Source organism: Chrysemys picta, chromosome 18 (assembly GCF_011386835.1).
Source record: "Chrysemys picta bellii isolate R12L10 chromosome 18, ASM1138683v2, whole genome shotgun sequence".
Lineage (NCBI taxonomy): Eukaryota > Metazoa > Chordata > Testudines > Emydidae > Chrysemys > Chrysemys picta.
Window position 1 is genome coordinate 902,280 of NC_088808.1, and position 19,514 is coordinate 921,793.

General features: G+C 46.2%; 1 protein-coding gene across 15 annotated transcripts in view; it reads left to right on the forward strand.

Moving 5' to 3' along the window:
* PNPLA7 (patatin like phospholipase domain containing 7) overlaps positions 1–19,514 on the forward strand; it is a 420,470-nt gene that overhangs the window by 115,295 nt on the left and 285,661 nt on the right. For 14 of the 15 annotated variants that reach the window (XR_010593664.1, XR_010593665.1, XR_010593663.1 and 11 more), the window contains 3 exons: positions 8,231–8,323; positions 12,062–12,162; positions 14,145–14,303. Coding sequence is in view for 12 of the 15 variants with exons in the window: in XM_065572470.1 (XP_065428542.1) it covers positions 8,231–8,323; positions 12,062–12,162; positions 14,145–14,303 (353 nt within the window). In the remaining 3 variants the exon portion in view is untranslated. The remainder of the gene's footprint in view (positions 1–8,230; positions 8,324–12,061; positions 12,163–14,144; positions 14,304–19,514) is intronic. The other variant, XM_065572475.1, reaches the window with a different exon arrangement.

The following is a 19,514-nucleotide window of genomic DNA, read 5'->3' on the forward strand; positions in this document are numbered from 1 at the left end:
TCTGTTAATTGGCTGAGCCTTAGTCAGTGGGCAGGGCTATCAAGAAGGCCAGGGCTTTATAAAGCAGTGAGCAAGTGACCTGGGAGCTTTGCGACCAGGGCTGCTAACAGGGAGTTTCACGAGGGAGTTTGGAAGGGGAGTGGGAAGGGGGCAAGGTTCACTTGCCGTTCTTTAAAACCTGTAAACTAAACTATATTCAAAACTGCTTGATTTAAACAATACCCTTTCATTAAATAGGTAGCTGTAAGAGAGAATGCAGGCAGAACCCAGCAGCAGAGTGGGGGCTACCCAGTTTATTGCGCTGAGTGCAGCATGTATGATTACCTGCCCTGTGGGCAGGTGGCATATGTGTGCATTCGGTGCAAGGAGCTCCTGGCCCTCAGAGACTGCATACAGGCTTTGGAGGCCAGGGTGGGGGAACTGGAGGAGTTAAGGGAGGTGGAGAGGTATGTTGATGAGGCTTTCCGGGACACTGTAGAATTGTCCCACCTCCGGTCAGACAGCCCCTGCGCTGTTGAGGAGGATGAAAGGTAGAGCAGTCAACGGGAGCAGAGGGAAACCTTCCCATAGTTGGGACCCTCCTTCCAGATGGTGTTGGGGTATCCTCTCGCACTGAGGTTACCTCTCTGGGGGAGGGAACTCCAGTCACTAGGAAAAGGCAGGTGTTAGTAATATTAGGATGTTAGTAATAAAAAGGGAGATTCGATCATTAGAAACATAGATAGCTGGGTTTGTGATGACCGGGAGAACCATATGGTGACTTGCCTGCCTGGTGCAAAGGTTGCGGATCTCTCGAGGCATTTAGATAGACTTATGTGTAGTGCTGTGGAGGAGCCGGTGGTCGTGGTACATGTAGGTACCAATTACATAAGGAAGGGTAGGAGAGAGGTCCTGGAGGCCAAATTTAGGCTGCTAGGAAAGAGACTGAAATCCAGGACCTCTATGGTGGCATTCTCAGAAATGCTTCCAGTTCCACGTGCAGAGCCAAGTAGGCAGGCAGAGCTTCAGAGTCTCAATGCATGGATGAGATGATGGTGTAGGGAGGAGGGGTTTAGATTCATTAGGAACTGGGGAAACTTTTGGGATGGGGGAGCCTATACAGGAGAGATGGGCTCCACCTAAACCAAAGTGGAACCAGACTGCTGGCACTAAACAATAAAAAGGTTGCAGAGCAGTTTTTAAACTAAGATATGGCGGAAAGCCGTCTGCTGCAGAGGAGCATGTGGATCGGACAGAGACTTCTCTTAGAGGAGAGTCTATTGATCGAGATTCTCTAATTTTTAGTCAGGAGGAGAGGATGGAAGAGGATAATCTAGGGGCCAGATCAGATGATAAACATTCACATAAAAAAGAATTGGACACATCAGAAAAGGGCAGACAAATAAACAGTGACAATTTTTTAAAGTGCTTGTATATAAATGCTAGAAGTCTAAATAATAAGATGGGTGAACTAGAGTGCCTTGTGATAAAGGAGGATATTGATACAATAGGCATCACAGAAACCTGGTGGACTGAGGACAACCAATGGGGGACAGTCATTCTGGGGTACAAAATATATCGGAAGGACAGAACAGGTTATGGGGGGGGAGGGGGGGAGTGGCACTATAGGCGAAAGAAAATGTAAAATCAAATGAAGTAAAAATCTTAAGTGAATCCACATGTTCCATAGAATCTCTATGGATAGTAATTCCATGCTCTAATAAGAATATAACAGTGGGGATCTATTATCAACCACCTGACCAGGACAGTGATAGTGATGATGAAATGCTAAGGGAAATTAGAGAGGCTATTAAAATTAAGAACTCAATAATAGTGGGGGATTTCTATTATCCCCATATTCACTGGGAACATGACACCTCAGGTTGAAATGCAGAGACAAAATTTCTCGATACTTTAAATGACTGCTTCTTGGAGCAGCTGGTACAGGAACCCACAGGGGGAGAGGCAACTCTTGATTTAGTCCTGAGTGGAGCGCAGGATCTGGTCCATGAGATAACTATAACAGGACCGCTTGGAAATAGTGACCATAATATAACAACATTTAACATCCATGTGGTGGGAGGAACACCTCAACAGCCCAACACTGTGGCATTTAATTTCAGAAACGGGAACTATGCAAAAATGAGGTTAGTTAAACAGAAATCAAAAGGTAGAGTGAAATCCCGGCAAGCTGCATGGACACTTTTCAAAGACACCATAATAGAGGCCCAACTTAAATGTATACCCCAAATGAAAAAAACACAGTAAAAGAACTAAAAAAGAGCCACTGTGGCTTAACAACCACGTAAAAGAAGCAGTGAGAGATAAAAAGGCATCTTTTTAAAAGTGAAAGTCAAATCCTAGTGAGGTAAATAGAAAGGAAAATAAACACTGCCTAATTAAGTGTAAAAATGTAATAAGAAAAGCCAAAGAGGAGTTTGAAGAACGGCTAGCCAAAAATTCAAAAGGTAATAACAAAATGTTTTTTAAGTACATCAGAAGCAGGAAGCCTGCTAAACAGCCAGTGGGGCCCCTGGACGATCGAGATACAAAAGGAGCGCTTAAAGACGATAAAGTCATTGTGGAGAAACTAAATGGATTCTTTGCTTCAGTCTTCATGGCTGAGGATGTTAGGGAGATTCCCAAACCTGAGCCGGCTTCTGTAGGTGACAAATCGGAGGAATTGTCACAGATTGAGGTGTCACTAGAGGAGATTTTAGAATTAATTGATAAACTTAACATTAACAAGTCACCGGGACCAGATGGCATTCACCCAAGAGTTCTGAAAGAACTCAAATGTGAAGTTGCGGAACTATTAACTAGGGTTTGTAACCTGTCCTGTAAATCGGCTTCTGTACCCAATGACTGGAAGATAGCTAATATAATGCCAGTATTTAAAAAGGGCTCTAGAGGTGATCCCGGCAATTACAGACTGGTAAGTCTAACGTCAGTACCGGGCAAATTAGTTGAAACAATAGTAAAGAATAAAATTGTCAGACACCTAGAACATAAATGATTGGGCAAAAGTCAACATGGTTTCTGTAAAGGGAAATCATGTCGTACTAATCTATTAGAGTTCTTTGAAGGGGTCAACAAACGTAGAGAAGGGGGATCCAGTGGACATAGTGTACTTAGATTTCCAGAAAGCCTTTGACAAGGTCCCTCACCAAAGGCTCTTATGTAAATTAAGTTGTCATGGGATAAGAGGGAAGATCCTTTCACGGATTGAGAACTGGTTAAAAGACAGGGAACAAAGGGTAGGAATAAATGGTAAATTTTCAGAATGGAGAGGGGTAACAAGTGGTGTCCCCCAAGGGTCAGTTCTAGGACCAATCGTATTCAACTTATTCATAAATGCTCTAGAGAAAGGGGTAAAAAGTGAGGTAGCAAAGTTTGCTGATGATACTAAACTGCTCAAGATAGTTAGGACCAAAGCAGACTGTGAAGAACTTCAAAAAGATCTCACAAAACTAAGTGATTGGGCAACAAAATGGCAAATGAAATGTGATGTGGATAAATGTAAAGTAATGCACATTGGAAGAAATAACCCCAACTATACATACAATATGATGGGGGGCTAATTTAGCTACAACAAATCAGGAAAAAAGATCTCGGAGTCATCATGGATAGTTTGCTGAAGACGTCCACGCAGTGTGTAGCAGTGGTCAAAAAAGCAAACAGGATGTTAGGAATCATTAAAAAGGGGATAGAAAATAAGATGGAGAGGATCTTATTGCCCTTATATAAATCCATGGTACGCCCACATCTTGAATACTGCGCACAGATGTGGTCTCCTCATCTCAAAAAAGATATACTGACATTAGAAAAGGTTCTGAGAAGGGCAACTAAAAGGATTAGGGGTTTGGAACGGGTCCCATATGAGGAGAGATTAAAGAGGCTAGGACTTTTCAGCTTGGAAAAGAGGAGACTAAGGGGGGATATGATAGAGGTATATAAAATCATGAGTGATGTAGAGAAAGTAAATAAGGAAAAGTTATTTACTTATTCCCATAATACAAGAACTAGGGGTCACCAAATGAAATTAATAGGCAGCAGGTTTAAAACAAATAAAAGGAAGTTCTTCTTCACACAGCACACAGTCAACTTGTGGAACTCCTTACCTGAGGAGGTTGTGAAGGCTAGGACTATAACAGCATTTAAAAGAGAACTGGATAAATTCATGGAGGTTAAGTCCGTTAATGGATATTAGCCAGGATGAGTAAGGAAGGATGTTCCTAGCCTCTGTTTGTCAGAGGGTGGAGATGGATGGCAGGAGAGAGATCACTTGATCATTGCCTGCTGGGTTCACTCCCTCTGGGGCACCTGGCATTGGCCACTGTCAGTAGACAGGATACTGGGCTAGATGAACCTTTGGCCTGACCCAGTACGGCCATTCTTATGTTCTTATGTTATGTTCTACTGTGCATGGTCCCTTATTACATCATACCGATGTACACTACAAGCGGGATATTCTATCCACTTCTGCTCCTTCCCATCCCCCTTGCCCGTCCCTTTTCAGTGACCCCTCTCATGAGCAACTTCTCATCCAGGAGGTTCAAACCCTCCTTGCTCTAGGAGCAGTGGAGGAGGTGCCCCAGGAGCTCCAAGGCAAGGGTTTCTACTCCCGTTACTTCCTCGTCCCCAAAGCAAAGGGAGCCTGAGGCCAATTCTGGACCTAAGGGAACTCAACAAGTTCATCGACAGTCTGAAGTTCTGCATGGTCTCCTTGAGCACAATCATTCCCCTCTGGATCCAGGAGACTGGTATGCCACCCTCGATATGGAGAACACCTATTTTCACATGTCTATCACCCGATCTCACAGACGATTCCTCCACTTCGTGATAAACAAGGTGCATTATCAATTCATGGCTCTCCCATTCGGTCTATGCATGGCTCCTTGCGTCTTCACCAAGTGCATGGCGGCCATGGCAGCCTTCCTTCGCCGCCATCATGTGCATATCTACCCTTACCTGGATGACTGGCTCCTCTGAGGCCGCTCTTGTCAGCAGGTAGAATTGCAGCTGCAAATGGTGAGAGACACGTTTGAACGCCTAAGCATCATTCTCGACGTCAGCAAATCCGTCCTCACCCCGACTCGGAGACTAGAGTTCATCGGGGCAGTTCTCGATACCAATCAAGCCAGAGCATTCCTCCCAGAGGTGCAGCGTCTGGCCCTCTCACTGATAATCAGCAGCCTTTGCAGTTTTCTCACCACCACGGCGAGGCAGTGCCTCAGACTGCTGGGCCACATGGTGTTCTGCATGCCAATTGTGACTTGGGCCTTTGCAAGCATGGCTTGCGTTCGTGTATCGTCCGGTCTGCGACAATCTGGACATGGTGCTGACCATTCCAAGGCATACCCTCGATTCCCTGCGATGGTGGCTTGACCACCACATGGTGAGTGCCGGGGTCCCTTTTCACCCTCCCCAACCCACCTTGACTCTGGTAATGGATGCATCTGCGCTGGGTTGGGGAGCGCATCTCGGAAGCCTGACAACTCAGGGCTTATGGCAAGTAGAGGAACTGGCTCTGCATATCAACATCAAAGAGCTCAGGGCGGTCCGCCTTGAGTGCCAAGTGTTTCTGCCCCGCTTGCAAGGTCACTGTGTAGCAGTGATCAAGGACAATACCATGGCCATGTTTTATATAAACAGGCAAGGCAGAGCCCGATCGTCTCCTCTCTGTCAGGAATCCCTCCTACTGTGGGAATTTTGTCTTGCCCATTCCATCCTTCTCTAAGCTTCATACCTGCCGGGCATTCTGAACGTGCTGGCGGACAGCCTGAGCAGACAGTTCCTTACGCACGAGTGGTCAATTCATCTGAACATCATCCACTCAATATTCCTCATTTGGGGATTTTCCCAAATTGACCTGTTCGCCACGTGGGCCAACAGGAAGTATCCAACCTTCTGCTCCTTCCGGGGATCACAGCCTGGGCTCGATCGCAGATGTGTTTCTGATTCCATGGTCCGGTCAACTGCTATATGCCTTCCCACCATTTCCACTCATCCACAAGGTGCTTCTCAAAGTCTGCAGGGACAGGGCAGATGCCATACTGGTTGCTCCAGCTTGGTCTCACCAGTGCTGGTACCCCACCCCCCTGGACCTGTCGGTCCAGTCCCGTCCCCAGTATGTCTGCCTCTCGTTCCCGACCTCATCTTGCAGAATCATGGCCGCCTCCTTCACCTGGACCTTCGGTTGCTCCACCTCATGGCCTGGAAGATTCGTGGTTGAACCAGGCAGAACTTGCCTGTTCGGACTCAGTGAGGCAGGTGCTTCTGGAGAGCTGCAAGCCGTCCACCAGAGCCACTTAAAAAGCGAAATGGAAGAGGTTTTCTATCTGGTGTGCCCAAAGGCAGGTGCTTCCACTCCAGGCTTCAATCCTGTGTATCCTGGATTATCTCCTGCACTTGAAAGACCAGTGCCTGGCATTTGGTTCTCTCAAGGTCCATCTCGCAGCTATATCGGCTTTTCATCCCAGTGTTTCCAGGCGCTTAGTGTTTGCGCACCCCATCGTGGGACGTTTCGTGAAAGGTTTGGAAAAGATTCATCCCCCGATGAAGCCCCCTGTTCCGGCCTGGGACCTTAATTTAGTCTTTTCTCGCCTCATGGGTCCTTCCTTTGAACAGTTAGCTTCCTGTTCGCTCCTCTACCTTTCTTGGAAGGTTGCTTTTTTGGTGGCCATCACCTTGGCATGACACGTGTCTGAGTTGCGGGCCCTCACGACTGAGCCTCCATACACGATTTTTCATAAGGACAAGGTGTAGCTTAGACCTCACCCGGCCTTTCTTCCCAAGGTCGTGTCCTGCTTCCATGTTAGTCATGTCTAACCAAAAGCGCACAGTAGCTGCATTCGCTGGACGTTAGAAGGGTTCTCGCCTTCTATATAGACTGAACTAAGCAGTTCCGCAAAACAACCCAGTTGTTCGTCACTTTAGCAAAGCGGATGAAAGGTTTGCCAGTATCTTCCTAGCGGATATCATTGCACTTGTTATGACTTGGTGACGGTTCTTCCGCCTACTATTACTCCATGAGGGCTCAAGCCTCGTCGACAGCCTTCCTGGCCCACGTACCTCTTCAGGAAATCTGCAGGGCTGCCACGTGGTCTTCAGTGCACACCTTTATATCACACTATGCCATCGTCCACCAATCTCAGGACGATGCGGCCTTCGGCAGAGTGGTTTTTCTATCTGCAATACCTTGACTCCGACCCCACCTCCACGGTAAGGCTTGGAGGTCACCTGTCTGGAATTGATATGAGCAAGCACTCTAAGAAGAAAAAATGGTTACTCACCATTTTTGTAACTCTTGTTCTTTGAGATGTGTTGCTCATATCTATTCCATTCCCCCCCACCTTCCCCTCTGTCGGAGTAGCCGGCAAGAAGGAACTGAAGGGGGGTCAGGCCGGCAGGGTCGTATATAGAGCGTCATACTGGTGCCACTCCAGGGGGCTCCACAGCCGGCCCAACAGGTAGCTGCAAGGGAAAAGTTTCTGACAGCCGTGCACGCGGTGCGCGCACACACCTAACTGGAATAGATATGAGCAACACATCTCAAAGAACAACAGTTACAAAAAAGGGTGAGTAACCATTTTTTACTGTACAGATGAGTAACCTCCTCTTAATTTCTATATTCTTCAGCGCCTGAAACAGCTTGCCCAATTAGCAGGTAATATTGAATGGGGTTCTGCCATTTGTCGCTGTACTTTTGTGACCCCCATCATTATAGTATTTGAGTGTAACACAAACATTGCTGAATTTATCCTCAGTGCCCTCTCTGAGGTATGGCAGTGGTATTGTTCTCCTTTCACAGATGGGGGAATTGAGGCCCAAGCAGACTTGCCCATAGTTACACTGGAGGGCTGTGCCAAGAATTGAACTCAGGTTCCCTGAGTTCCAGTTTAATACCTAAAATCCAGGGCTGTCACTGGGGCAGGTCGTTGATTAACTCACCAAAATATGAGGGAAGTGGAATTGACTCTCCAAATTGAGGAAGGATCTAGAGTGTGGATGCTGCAGTCTGGAAGGAATAACCTTCAGAGGAGCCAAGCCTGGTGAGATGGTTTGAGCTGAATTTTGTTCTTCCTTTTGACTTACTTGTTAATAAAATCAAATCCTAAGGTGATATGTTTAGACATTGCACAGTATGTACATTGTGTGGGTGAAGGCACCTGTTCTTCGTACTTCGTTTTGTTGGGGTGTACTACATGTTTAAATCTGTGATAACCTTTATTCTGTTCTTAAATGTCAGACACAGTGAAGACTTCAGGTACAGAGAATTCTGAGAACCTTCTCAAAAGAAGAGTTTCTTTGACATCCCCTTCTGGATCAGCAGAGGCTCTTGGTGAGCAGGGGCTGGGGAAAATTGCAGGAAATACAAAATATCTAATTATTATGGAGGGGGACGATGTAAGGTAACCCACTTCCCTTAGTTCCACACCCTTATTGATCTGAAATAACACTCTAATATTTGTCTGCAGAGGAAATAAGAGCTCTTTTCTCAGAGAGCATCCACTGTCACTTTATATAGCATGGACTTTCTCTGCTGCATTATGGGACTGAGTGAAGGGAAAATATTTAAAAGCACTTTATACAAGACCTGGGTTCATTTCCCTATGATTCTGTCTTAGTTGTCTTTTCACTGTGCTCTGTAAAATATACTATCAAAATGAAATTCTGTGGCAAATCAAAAGAATACTTAGCTGCGTTTCAGAATGCAGTATTTATCTTGTGCAAAATCCCAGTGGACCAGTGAGAACAGTCAGTCTAGCCCTGCAGCATATTATTAGTGCCCTTACATTTCTCTAGTGCCTTGTTTTGAAAATTTAATCCGTGGGCGAATGAGAGATGATAGGTAGGGTGGGGACAGGTTGGGAAGATGACAAGTAGCTTATATTTGATACAATAGACAAGAGGGAGCTAGTGAAGGGATGCAAAGAAAATGGTAACATGAGGTTGGAAAATGATCTTTGCAGTAGCATTCTCAATGGATATGAGCGAGGCAAAATTGTATTTGTGAAGACCAGAGAAAAGGATGTTGCAGTAATCAAGATGCAAGATGATGAGAGCCTGGAGAGAGTTTTAGCTGCGCAGATGGGTAGGAAAGGCTGTATTTTAAAGATGTTATGCAAAAAGAATCTGCAAGACATAGGCATAGCTTGGATGTGAGGACCTACAGAGAGGTCTGAGTCAAAGAGGAGACCCAGATTACAGGCTTGAGGATGGTGGTGTGCTCCACAGGGATCAAGAAAAGAGGTGGGGAAGGGGGGTGAATTTATTTTTGGGGGAGTGGAGAGAGACAATTAAGAGCTGTGTTTTTAGCCATGTTGAGGTTGAGCTGACAGCTAGCCAGGCATGAGGAGATGTCAGAGACAGACTGAGATTTTAATGTGGACAGAAGGAGACAGGTCTGGAGTAGACAGGTAGATCTGTGAGTCATTTGCATAAAGATGGTAGTTGAATTTGTTTGGGGATGAGATTACCCAGAGATAAGCTGTAGAGGGAGAAGAGGATCCTTTGGTCCTATGGAACCACCACAGAAAGCTGGAGGGAGGGATGAGAAAGATCCTCTGAAGCATATGCTGAAGGAGTGATTAGGGAGTTAGGAAGAGAATCAAGAGAGAACAGAGTAATAAAAGCCAAGGTGGAGCAAGATTTCAAGGACAGGAGAATGGTCGACTGTGTCCAAGACATCTGAAAGGTCAAGGAGGATGAGGATGGATTACTGGTTCTGAGAGTTGGCTGCGAGGTCATTGGAGACTTTGAGAGCGGTTTCAGTTGAGTGCAGGAACAGAAGCCAGTTTAGAGAGGGTCTAGGATGGAATTGGAGAAGAGGAACTCTAGACAGTGACTGGAAACTGAGTGAGGCAGAATGTAATAAGTGTAGTTGCTCTTTGCCCATGGTACTGTGGCTACTGTCATTGCTTTACTCACACAAAAAGTGCCATGAGATCTTTAATAATGACAAGTGATCAAGACCTTGGATTTTACATTTTATCCCAGCAGCATATTGACCACAGACCATGTTGGAATGTCAATTGGTGATTCAGAGAAAAGACTGGTGCCTATTAGATGATCAGTATCACACAAAGGGTTTCCCACCATCCTTTATCTTGCTTAGCTGGTGAGAATTGACAGGTCTCAGCAATCTGTGGGAATAACTTTAGAAGCAGCCAAATCTGTGAAAACCATTTTTCTTTTCGCTACCCCAGTTCCCTGTATTTCTGGGGTGCAGAGCATACTCTGCTCCCAATTCTCAAATTAGGTCATGTATAAAGAACATAGCAAAATGGATTGACACATATATGTATCATCTCCCCGCCCCCCCAACCTGTTGTTGAAAGTCAGATTCACATCCTTAATCCTCTCCAGAGGACAGACAGGCAAGTATGTCATATAGAGGATCTGGATTTAAGGACAACAGAAACAGGTGAACCACTTGAGATCCCATGATGGATGGAGCTGTCAAAGTACAAAGTATTATCATCACTTTTCAGTAACTAGTGTCCTTATTCTAAGTGTTTTATAGAATAAGCAATTGTGAAAGTAAAATAGCAACTCTCTGCTTGCGGGTGACAAAATGAAGACTAGATTTTCCTTCCTCAAAACAAACTATGTGTTGTACAGAAGTGCAATCCTACTGACGAGCGAGGCTGCATGGTTGTAAGTGATGGCTTTGCTCTTGTGAATAAGTGTTCAGGAAGGGAGAAGCAGTGAGATATTGTCAGAAGTGTGCCCGTATCCTGACACTTGCACAGTGACTTTCATACCAGAACTGTGTGGGTCAGCAGTGAGCAAGTATTGACCAATAAGGATGAAGCTCCAGTCAGTTGCCTATGTCCTTCTGTTCCTTTGCTTTAAGTTTTCTAGGTAACATTTGCTTGCTACATCCTTTCTGATTCCCACTTTGGCAGCAAGATGGTTTAATTTAAGAGAGGGGATGTTCCCAGGCACAAAAAAGGGTTGTGGGAAGATGTGACTTGTAGAATTGTAGTAGAGTAGTACTTTCATCCATGGGCTGCCTTTTCTTTGTGCTCTATGATGTTAATAGAAAGAGCCAAGTATGAGATGCTTCTCATGGCTGTGTGATAAGATGTGCCACATTGCTGGATTCCTTTTTTAGGCCTTGTCTGGCAAAGCACTTAAACACATGCTTAGCTTTACGCATGAGTTTAAATCCTGTGCAGGATCAGAGCCTTAATGTATGCAGTTCAGCTGGTGGCATAACACAAGCATGTAGGTGACCGTGTTCTCTTTGAGGTGCTCTTCTAATGCTCTTATAGAAGTTTTGCTGGAGTGACTGTTTTTGGGGTAGCTAATACTAGTCTTTCATGGGGGGTTAATAACTGAATACCATATGGCCCCATTGGAGCTTGGTGGCTTCCAGAACCGCCAAGTTTGCTTCATTGTTAGAGGCAGAATGAAAGAGATGGAAAAGATGTGCCAGAGAGAAAGGGGAGATAACCCATGCCCCTGCCTTGGATGGGCTGGAGTTCCTCAGCGTGGTGGGAGACCATTATGGACTTGGGGGCAGTCCAAGCTTTCACATAGCTCCTCACCCTCAGAAATAAAAAAATATATATATATTTTTTAAAATGTTGTCTTCAATTGCTCAGAATGATAAAAAATTAAATGAAGTTCTCTCCACATGTCAATTTCTGGCGGTTGTTTTGCAGGTCACTTTAAGTGTTCTGTTATGGAACCACACAGTCTGTGCAGAAGGCTAAAACCAGATAGCCTGGTGAGAAAATGCTGCTCTAGTAAAGGCAAAATTGACAGAGAGAGTAAAAAGTTAATGCTATTTTCCTTGTCTTGCTGTCTGTGAAGCCTTCCCATAGCAGCCCTTGTGGATATATTAATTTCTAGAAGCTGCAAGATGATCCAGCTACATTGCAACATCAGGCCGCATTTTCTTTGCTGTCTGTGCAATTCTTAACTTTAAGAATAAAAAAAGAAAAGTGGCCTATGGATGTATATGGTGTCTGCCGTACTTGAGAAGACTGACCAAGGTGCTATAGGGAAGGCTAACCGAGCCATGGTGGTGGGACTGCTTTGAAAAAACCCTCTTTCCTGGTCTTTGCAGGTAGCTCCAGTGGCACTAAATCAGACTTGGATATGGCGTACGAGAGAGCCAGGGTGCATTTCACACCAGATGAAGCTCCGACCAGTCCTGTTGCGAGCAAGGTAGATATTCTCTGCATGAGGTCAGAGATACACTTCCCTCCTTCCCCCTTAATGTGGTTCCTCCTCATGCACCTGAATAAGAAATTCGATTGTGCTTATGGATTGCGTGGTCACATAAAATATTCTGCAACCATGCACTTATACATATGTGGATGGAGCTCTGGCCCTCTCCATGAGGGTTGTGTCAGCATCCAGTCTTCATGTAAAGCCAGATGTTTGCAGAAGCAGATCAGTTGTCTTGTGTAAGTGTATTTAAAACTTGTAATTACTCAATAGAATTTAATGGCTCTTTTGGCTCATTAGTCCCAACAAGGACTCAGGTACTGAGGTATGGGATAAAAGTCCTTATGAGACTGCTTTGACAAGTAATAGTGCATATGCTGTAGCTATTTTAGCTTGGATGTTACCCGCATATCACAAGTGATTACTCTAATAGATGAATCTTCTACCAGATCATGTTTTATCTGTCAAAACTGGTTCACAGCAACAGGAGTTCAAAAGCCACATGCAGCCTGTGAGATTTCGACTGGGTTTTCAGTCCTGTGACTCATAAAATCTGCTCATCTGCTTTTCTGTTTCCAAGACTTGTCTGTTTTTAACTTTTTTTAAAAAGCCCAGGTGAGAGCATGAGCTGTAGGTTTCAATTCAGAGCAAAAGTATACAGCTGACTGACTATACATCTTTTCAAATTAAAGTTTGAACTGAAATTTTGGTAAAAGTATTGGAGAAACTATTGGTATTTGGTAAAGGTTCCTCCTACTCTGGAGGCTGCAGCGGTGGTTCTATGTAAGGGAGGTGAGCAAACTGGGAGAGGAGGTGCTCCTCACAGAAGAAGCTGGTAGTCAGGGTTCATCTAGGACCTAGAAGTGGTCTTAACCTTTACTGCAGCCTGCACCCCTTTGGTTCTCAAAATACATTCTCGCACCCCTTATCAAAAATCGTTGAAGTAGGTCAGTTCTTTAAACCTAGATATATTTTTTGTTTGTATATTACAGTAATCGTTAAAAAATGTATAATAATAAATACATAGGTTTGATGAAACAAAGTAGTTGTACTTACATGCCTGTGCTTAATTTGTGTTTTCAATGATTTACCTTCTAAAAAAATCTGCCCAGAAAGGGCATCTCGCACCCCCAGGGGGTGCGTGCACCCTTGGTTAAGAACCACTAGAATCTAGGTTCTGCATCTGGCTGTGGCCATCCCCGCCTCCTTCTGCATTTGGGTTTCAGGCCAGATTAAACGAAGATACCAATCTCAAAAACACTTTGCAGTGCAGGTGATGATGGTGTTTTGGAGACTGAAAAGGGGAAGGCCTGAGTTTCTGGGAGTTACCCACACACTATAGGTGACTTAGCAGGCTGGTCTCTGATCAGAGTGGAGTGTGTTTGTGCCAGAAGCCTCTGGGATTTTTGTGTAAGCGCTCCTGTATTTGACTAGTATGTGCTAGATCCTCTGAGACTCAATCTATGCAGGATCCTGCTTTCTGAGAACTGTGATGAAGAAGTAGTTTTACCCTCGGGTCCTTGGTGAGGTTTGGAATTTTCTCAGAGATATTTCTCCAGACTCCACAGACATTTATCTCTCTGGATTCGTTACTCCCATTGTCATGTGTAATTGCATGTCTTACTGTTTTAATTAAATCTTAATTCCATCATAGCAGCAGCTGCCTAATTTGTGAGATACTTGGGGGGGGTGGGAAGGGGAAATTTAAAAGATAGAAATCTTATTTCTCTCCTTTCCAGGTTCCTGGGAGGCCAGATGAATAAACCTATTATTGCTTTAGAACGACCGACTTAATCAAGGATGATTAATTTAGTGAGCAGTTGAGTTTTTGTTTTGTTTTGTTTTAAAAACTCCTACGTATTTCTAGGTCACCAGTTGTGGTAGGTTGGAGAGCATAGATGATAATACAATTTCTTTTTCCCAGGTAGATGCTAATTGTAGCATGAAAAATAACATTTGGCATCTCTGCTTTTTTAAAGTCTATATTGAAGAAGACTGTGACCGTGACAGAAACTCCCTCTGCGGTTTTCCATTACATAGAGGGTGACTTAGCTGCGCCAGACTCCTGTGCCGGCAAACAAGTTGATGCCATCTTCGAAGCTGCTAAGAAAGACCTTTTAACATTGATGAAACTCGATGTAAGTTATTAAAGGAGAAATGACCTTGCTGTGCCTTTCATCCCATTCTGCACAATCAGTAAAAAGTAAATCACCTCCCTGATGTACTGCAAACTCTTTAGAAGGGAAATGGACTGGTTGAGTGGGTGTTCTTCTATTCCTCAGCCTGTTAAAATTGAAAGCAGGATTGAAATAGATGTAACTTTACATCTGTAATGCTTAATGCGTGACTAGTATCAGGGGGTAGCCGTGTTAGTCTGTATCTACAAAAACAACAAGGAGTCTGGTGGCACCTTAAAGACTAACAGATTTATTTGGGCATAAGCTTTCGTGAGTAAAAACCTCACTTCTTCGGATGCGTGACTGTCGGCCATTTGAGTTTATTTTTGCCTTTGAAGTTGCAGTTGTGTACCTTGCTGGTAGGAATCACAAAGGTTTTTACTGCAGGTAAGTGAGAAACAACTTCTCATTTTTATCTAATCTTACACTTTTTGTTGTCAACAACCCATGTTGACAGTCCTCCTCAGACTGCCTATAGGTGGCAGTGTGATACTCAATTGCAACAAGTGCAAATATCAGTACCTTTGGAAAGTGCTTGCCAGTAGCGGATTTACCATGGAGCCACTGGCGCCATGGAGCCAGGCCCACACTCCCGGGGGGACCCGACCAGGCCCACTCTTCTCTGCCCCCCACTCTCTCCTGCGGGGGGCAGAAGCTTGGTGCTCCTGGCAGTGAGGCTCCTGCTGCAGTAGGGCAGCCAAGCTCCCCCTCCCCTGCCTCTTCTCACAGCTTGCTCCCTTCCCGCCCTCCCCCTCTCTGCCGCCGATCAGCTGTTTGCCAGCAGGAGGGTGGGGGAGGAGCACAGCCACAGCATGCTCACCTGGGGAGAGGAGGCAGAGAAAAGGCGGGGCTGGGGTCTTGGGGAGGGGGTGGAACGAGCATACCTACTCTGACTACAGAGCTGCACAGCCAGGCTGAAAAAAGAAGGTGCTGCTCAGCTCCCGGGACTTTGCAGTTGGACACCACCTTCTGGGTGCTAGTGCTGGTCGAGCTCCCTTCTGTGTGCTCGGAGCCATCCTTCATCTTGTACAACAGTGATTGCCCATGGTGGGGCAGGCAGGGGATGGGGACAGAGGCAGTGAGGAAGGAAGGGGGTGGGATGGGGAGGAGATGGAGTGGTGGGGAAGGGGCATGGGATGGGGACGAGAAGGGGATAGGGCAGGGATTGGCAACCTTCGGCATGCGGCACGCCAGGGTAAGCCCCTTGGTGGGCCGGGCCAGTTTGTTTACCTGCCGTGTCTGCAGGTTTGGCCGATCGCGGCTCCAGGCAAATGGGGAGCTGCAGGACGAGGGATGTGCTGGCCGCAGCTTCTCGCAGCCCCCATTGGCCTGGAGCGGCAAACCATGGCCAGTGGGAGCCGCAATCGGCCGAACCTGTGGATGCAGCAAGTAAACAAACCGGCCCGGCTCGCCAGGGGCTTATCCTGGTGGGCCACGTGCCGATGGTTACCAATCCCTGGGATAGGGGAAACGGGGGCCCAGCATGCGGATCCCCTTGGCAGCAGCTGGGGCTCCCCTGTTAAGCAGGCCCATCAAACCCTCACCCTGACAAGCCCCACCTCCCCTGCATCTGTACCACCCCAATGAGCCCCCCCAGACACCCTTCCCACTGAGCCCCAACCACCTACACCCCCACCCAAATGAACCCTGTAGATAAATCTCTGTATTAAGCACCTTCACATAACTTTCATATGACTTTGTATTATGCCTCTTCATATAACCCTGTATTAAGCTATTTTCATACAACGTTGTATCAAGTCCTTTGATATAGGAACTTTGTATCAGATCCCTATGTAGAAAAACTTATAGAAAACTTTGTGTTAAGCCTTGATGTAATGTTATAGCCCCTAAGGATAGTTAAAGTAGAAGAAAAATGTCTTTTTGCTAGGAGTAGAATAAGATTCCCCCTCCCCACATTCCCTTAATCAATTGCCCTGTTGAATGAATGAGGTGTGAATGAGCAAGGCATGGAAGGCAAGCACCTCCAGACAGCTAGTTGGAGAGGGGATGGAAGCCAGACCCAAGGACAATCAAACTTGTCAAGTGGGCTCACTAAAGAAGAGCAGACATATTGACAGCCTCGTGAGGGGGCGGGGGGGTTAGAATCAAGCACCTTCTTTTGGAAACACCCTCTTTGAACAGTATTGGGACAACACTCAGAAGGAAGCAGCACAAAGGACCAACGGACACAGATTTTGAATCTGGTAAATGTGAGGTGTCTTGCAGAGGACCCTGGGTCTTGTCAACATCGGAGCATTGATCCAGATCGGCAGATGCCCGGCTCCACCCCTCCCCATCTAACTCACCTGGCCAGTGAAGTTAAGGGGAGCAACTAGTTGGTAACAACAAGACGGAGTGTGTTTGTGTGTGCGTGTGTGTGTATGTGAGTGCATGAGTGTAATATAGATCATATGCATATGATACAGTGTTGATTGATGCATGTATTACCAATGAATGTGGCGTTTGCCTTATTTCCCCTGAAAAGATCCTGTGCAGTACTTTAAGTACAACAACCCCACCTCCCCTGTACCCAGACTCTCCCCCCCCTGCAGATTCCCATTGCCCCTGCACCTGGCACCTCCCTGTGCATCCAGATCCCCCACTGAGCTGCCTGCACCCAGACTGCCCCCCCCCGAACCCTCTTACCCCCATCTGGATACCCCCACACTAAGTCCCTCTGCACTTGGATCCTGCTGCTGGGCTGAGCCTCCCTGCCCACATCTGGTGTGCCTGGTGCAAAAGGGGCAGGGCCCCAGGGTGTTTCTGTGGCAGGCCTGGCCCTTGTGCTGTGTCAGGGACAGGTTCAGTTTCACTGTCAAGTCCCTGTCCCAGGGGGGTAGGGGAGGCTGCAGGGTGATCTCCCACCTCCAGGCAGCCAGTGGCCTGTGCTCCCCACTGCTATGGTGGAGCTTCCACATTTATTTATTATAAAAAAAAAATCAGAATTTTAAAATATTATGCACAGAATTTGATGCAGAATTCCCTCAGGAATATGGGGCACTGTGCAGCTGTGATGGTGGGACTGTGAAGGGGGTGCTGGACAGTAGGGGATCTGTTGGTGGGGGAGCTGGACAGGGGGTATGGTGTGCAGGGTTGTAGTTGTGGTGGGATGTCAGCGGGAGGGGTCTCTAGGCAGGGGGTGCTGGGCATAGGGATCTGTGAGGGAAGTCTCTGGGTAAGGGGGCACTGGCATAAGAGCAGGGCACTGGGCAGGGGGCAGTGTGGAAGGGGCACGCTGGCACCGCAGGGCTGGGCAGGCCAGTGTGTGTCTAACAGTTTGGGGTTTGTAAATAGTGCCCTTGTGCTGGGCTGAGTGGGGCCACTCCTGCTGTGCTGTGTCTCATTGCCCCCAACCGGCCCCTCGCTCTGCGGACCACCCCCCATCACATGCCCTATTTCCCCAATGGGGGCCCACAAATATGTCTGGCGCCCGGCCCACAAAAAGTTAATCCGGCCCTGGTGCTTGTGTGCAGCTTTTGTGCTCATATAAAGAGAGGAGGCTGCCAGTGGAGCAGATGGCTTTTGACAGTGTATAGACTTCTTGAAATGATACCTGATATATGAATATTAATATGTAAAAACTGATCATGGTATAAGATTGGAAACGGAGGTTCTTGAAATGACAGTAACTGGGGCACACTCCAGAGCCTTTCTTTTTAGTGATATGTGTTGAACCCTGAATACATTAAGATGCACATTTAAAAAAAAAAAAAGGGTACTAATACAAGCTGTGTCCAACATGCCTGAGCTAACTTTGTTCTGGGGCTTAACTTTTTAATATCCTGATGTTTGAAGGTTTATATTTGTGGCTGAAAATCTAAATAATGTATTCGTGTAACAATTTATGGGGCCCCCATTGTGTTCGGTGCGGGACAACATTACGTAAGCTTTTGTGTTCTGCTTCTGTGTCTCCAAGAGCAAAAGAAAACCTCCAGAACTACTATTTTGTTCAGCATACAAAGTCCTTCCTTGAGTCCGAGTTTTCAGGGCTTGCTGAGTTTATAGCCGTGCTGCTGTGGTACCTGAACATCTCTCACTTGATTTACAAATGGATCCATTCAAATAAATGAGTCATCCACTTGCGTAGCTTCATAAAAGGCAGTAGAGTCCCCTTGCTGCAGTGGCAGGTGGCTAGCTAAAAGCCTGAATGAATAGGTAAGCGGTGCCATGAAGGTGCCAAACTCTGGCAGATTGACAGAAACTGCAAGAGCCCTCAACTGAGGAGGACTGGCACTGTCCTGGATACTTGAATTCCAAGATCTAATAGCAGGAGCAACCCAGTTATCTGTGCCATTTGTTTAAAAAAGTTTATTTTCTGTTAGATCAAATGAGTTCCAAAAGAGGGTCTAAATTGTGTGTGTGTGTGTGTGTGTGTGTGTGTGTGTGACCGTCCAGATGAAACAGATGTCCTGCACCCCGACCCCATGCCCTGAGCCCCCTCCCGCATATCTGCACCCCTCCTGCACCTTGTCCTGAGCCCCTTTCTGCACACCGCACCCCCCCACCGCACTCCCTCCCGCACCCCAACCCCCTGCCCCAGCCCTACATTCATGGCCCTGCATGCAATTTCCCCACCCAGATGTGGCCCTTGGGCCAAAAAGTTTGCCCACCCCGCACTACAGTGTTGGGAGGGTTCTCCTATCACTATAGTTAATCCTTCTCCCCAAGAGGCAGTAGCTAGAATTCTTCTGTTGACCTAGCACTTTCCACACCAGGTTAGCTTACCTGTGTCACTCAGGGATGTGGATTTTTCATGTCCCTGAGGAAGGTAGCTGGGTTGCCTTACCTTAATTAAGGCCAGGTCTACACTAAGACGTTAACTTGATATGAGGTACTCTTAAACCTGTTTATGAATTTCCACATAAGGGAGTTGCACTAATTCAATTAACTCTGTTTCTAAATTGATGTAGTTAAATCAATGCAATTTTTGTGTGTTGACAAGTCATGTAGTATATTGACGTTAGAGTTCCGAGTTATATTCTCCTGCCACCCTAAAATATTCAGAGGTTCACCATAAGGGCTTGGTATCTACCAAAAATAGTTTAAGCTAAGGAGTGATTTTGATTTCTAATAGAAAAGGAAAAAATTCTTGCCCTCTACATATATCTTAGGGAGAGAGGCAGCAGGATCCTCTGGCTGTAGCAGGGAATAGGAATTGGAAAAGCTGACTCT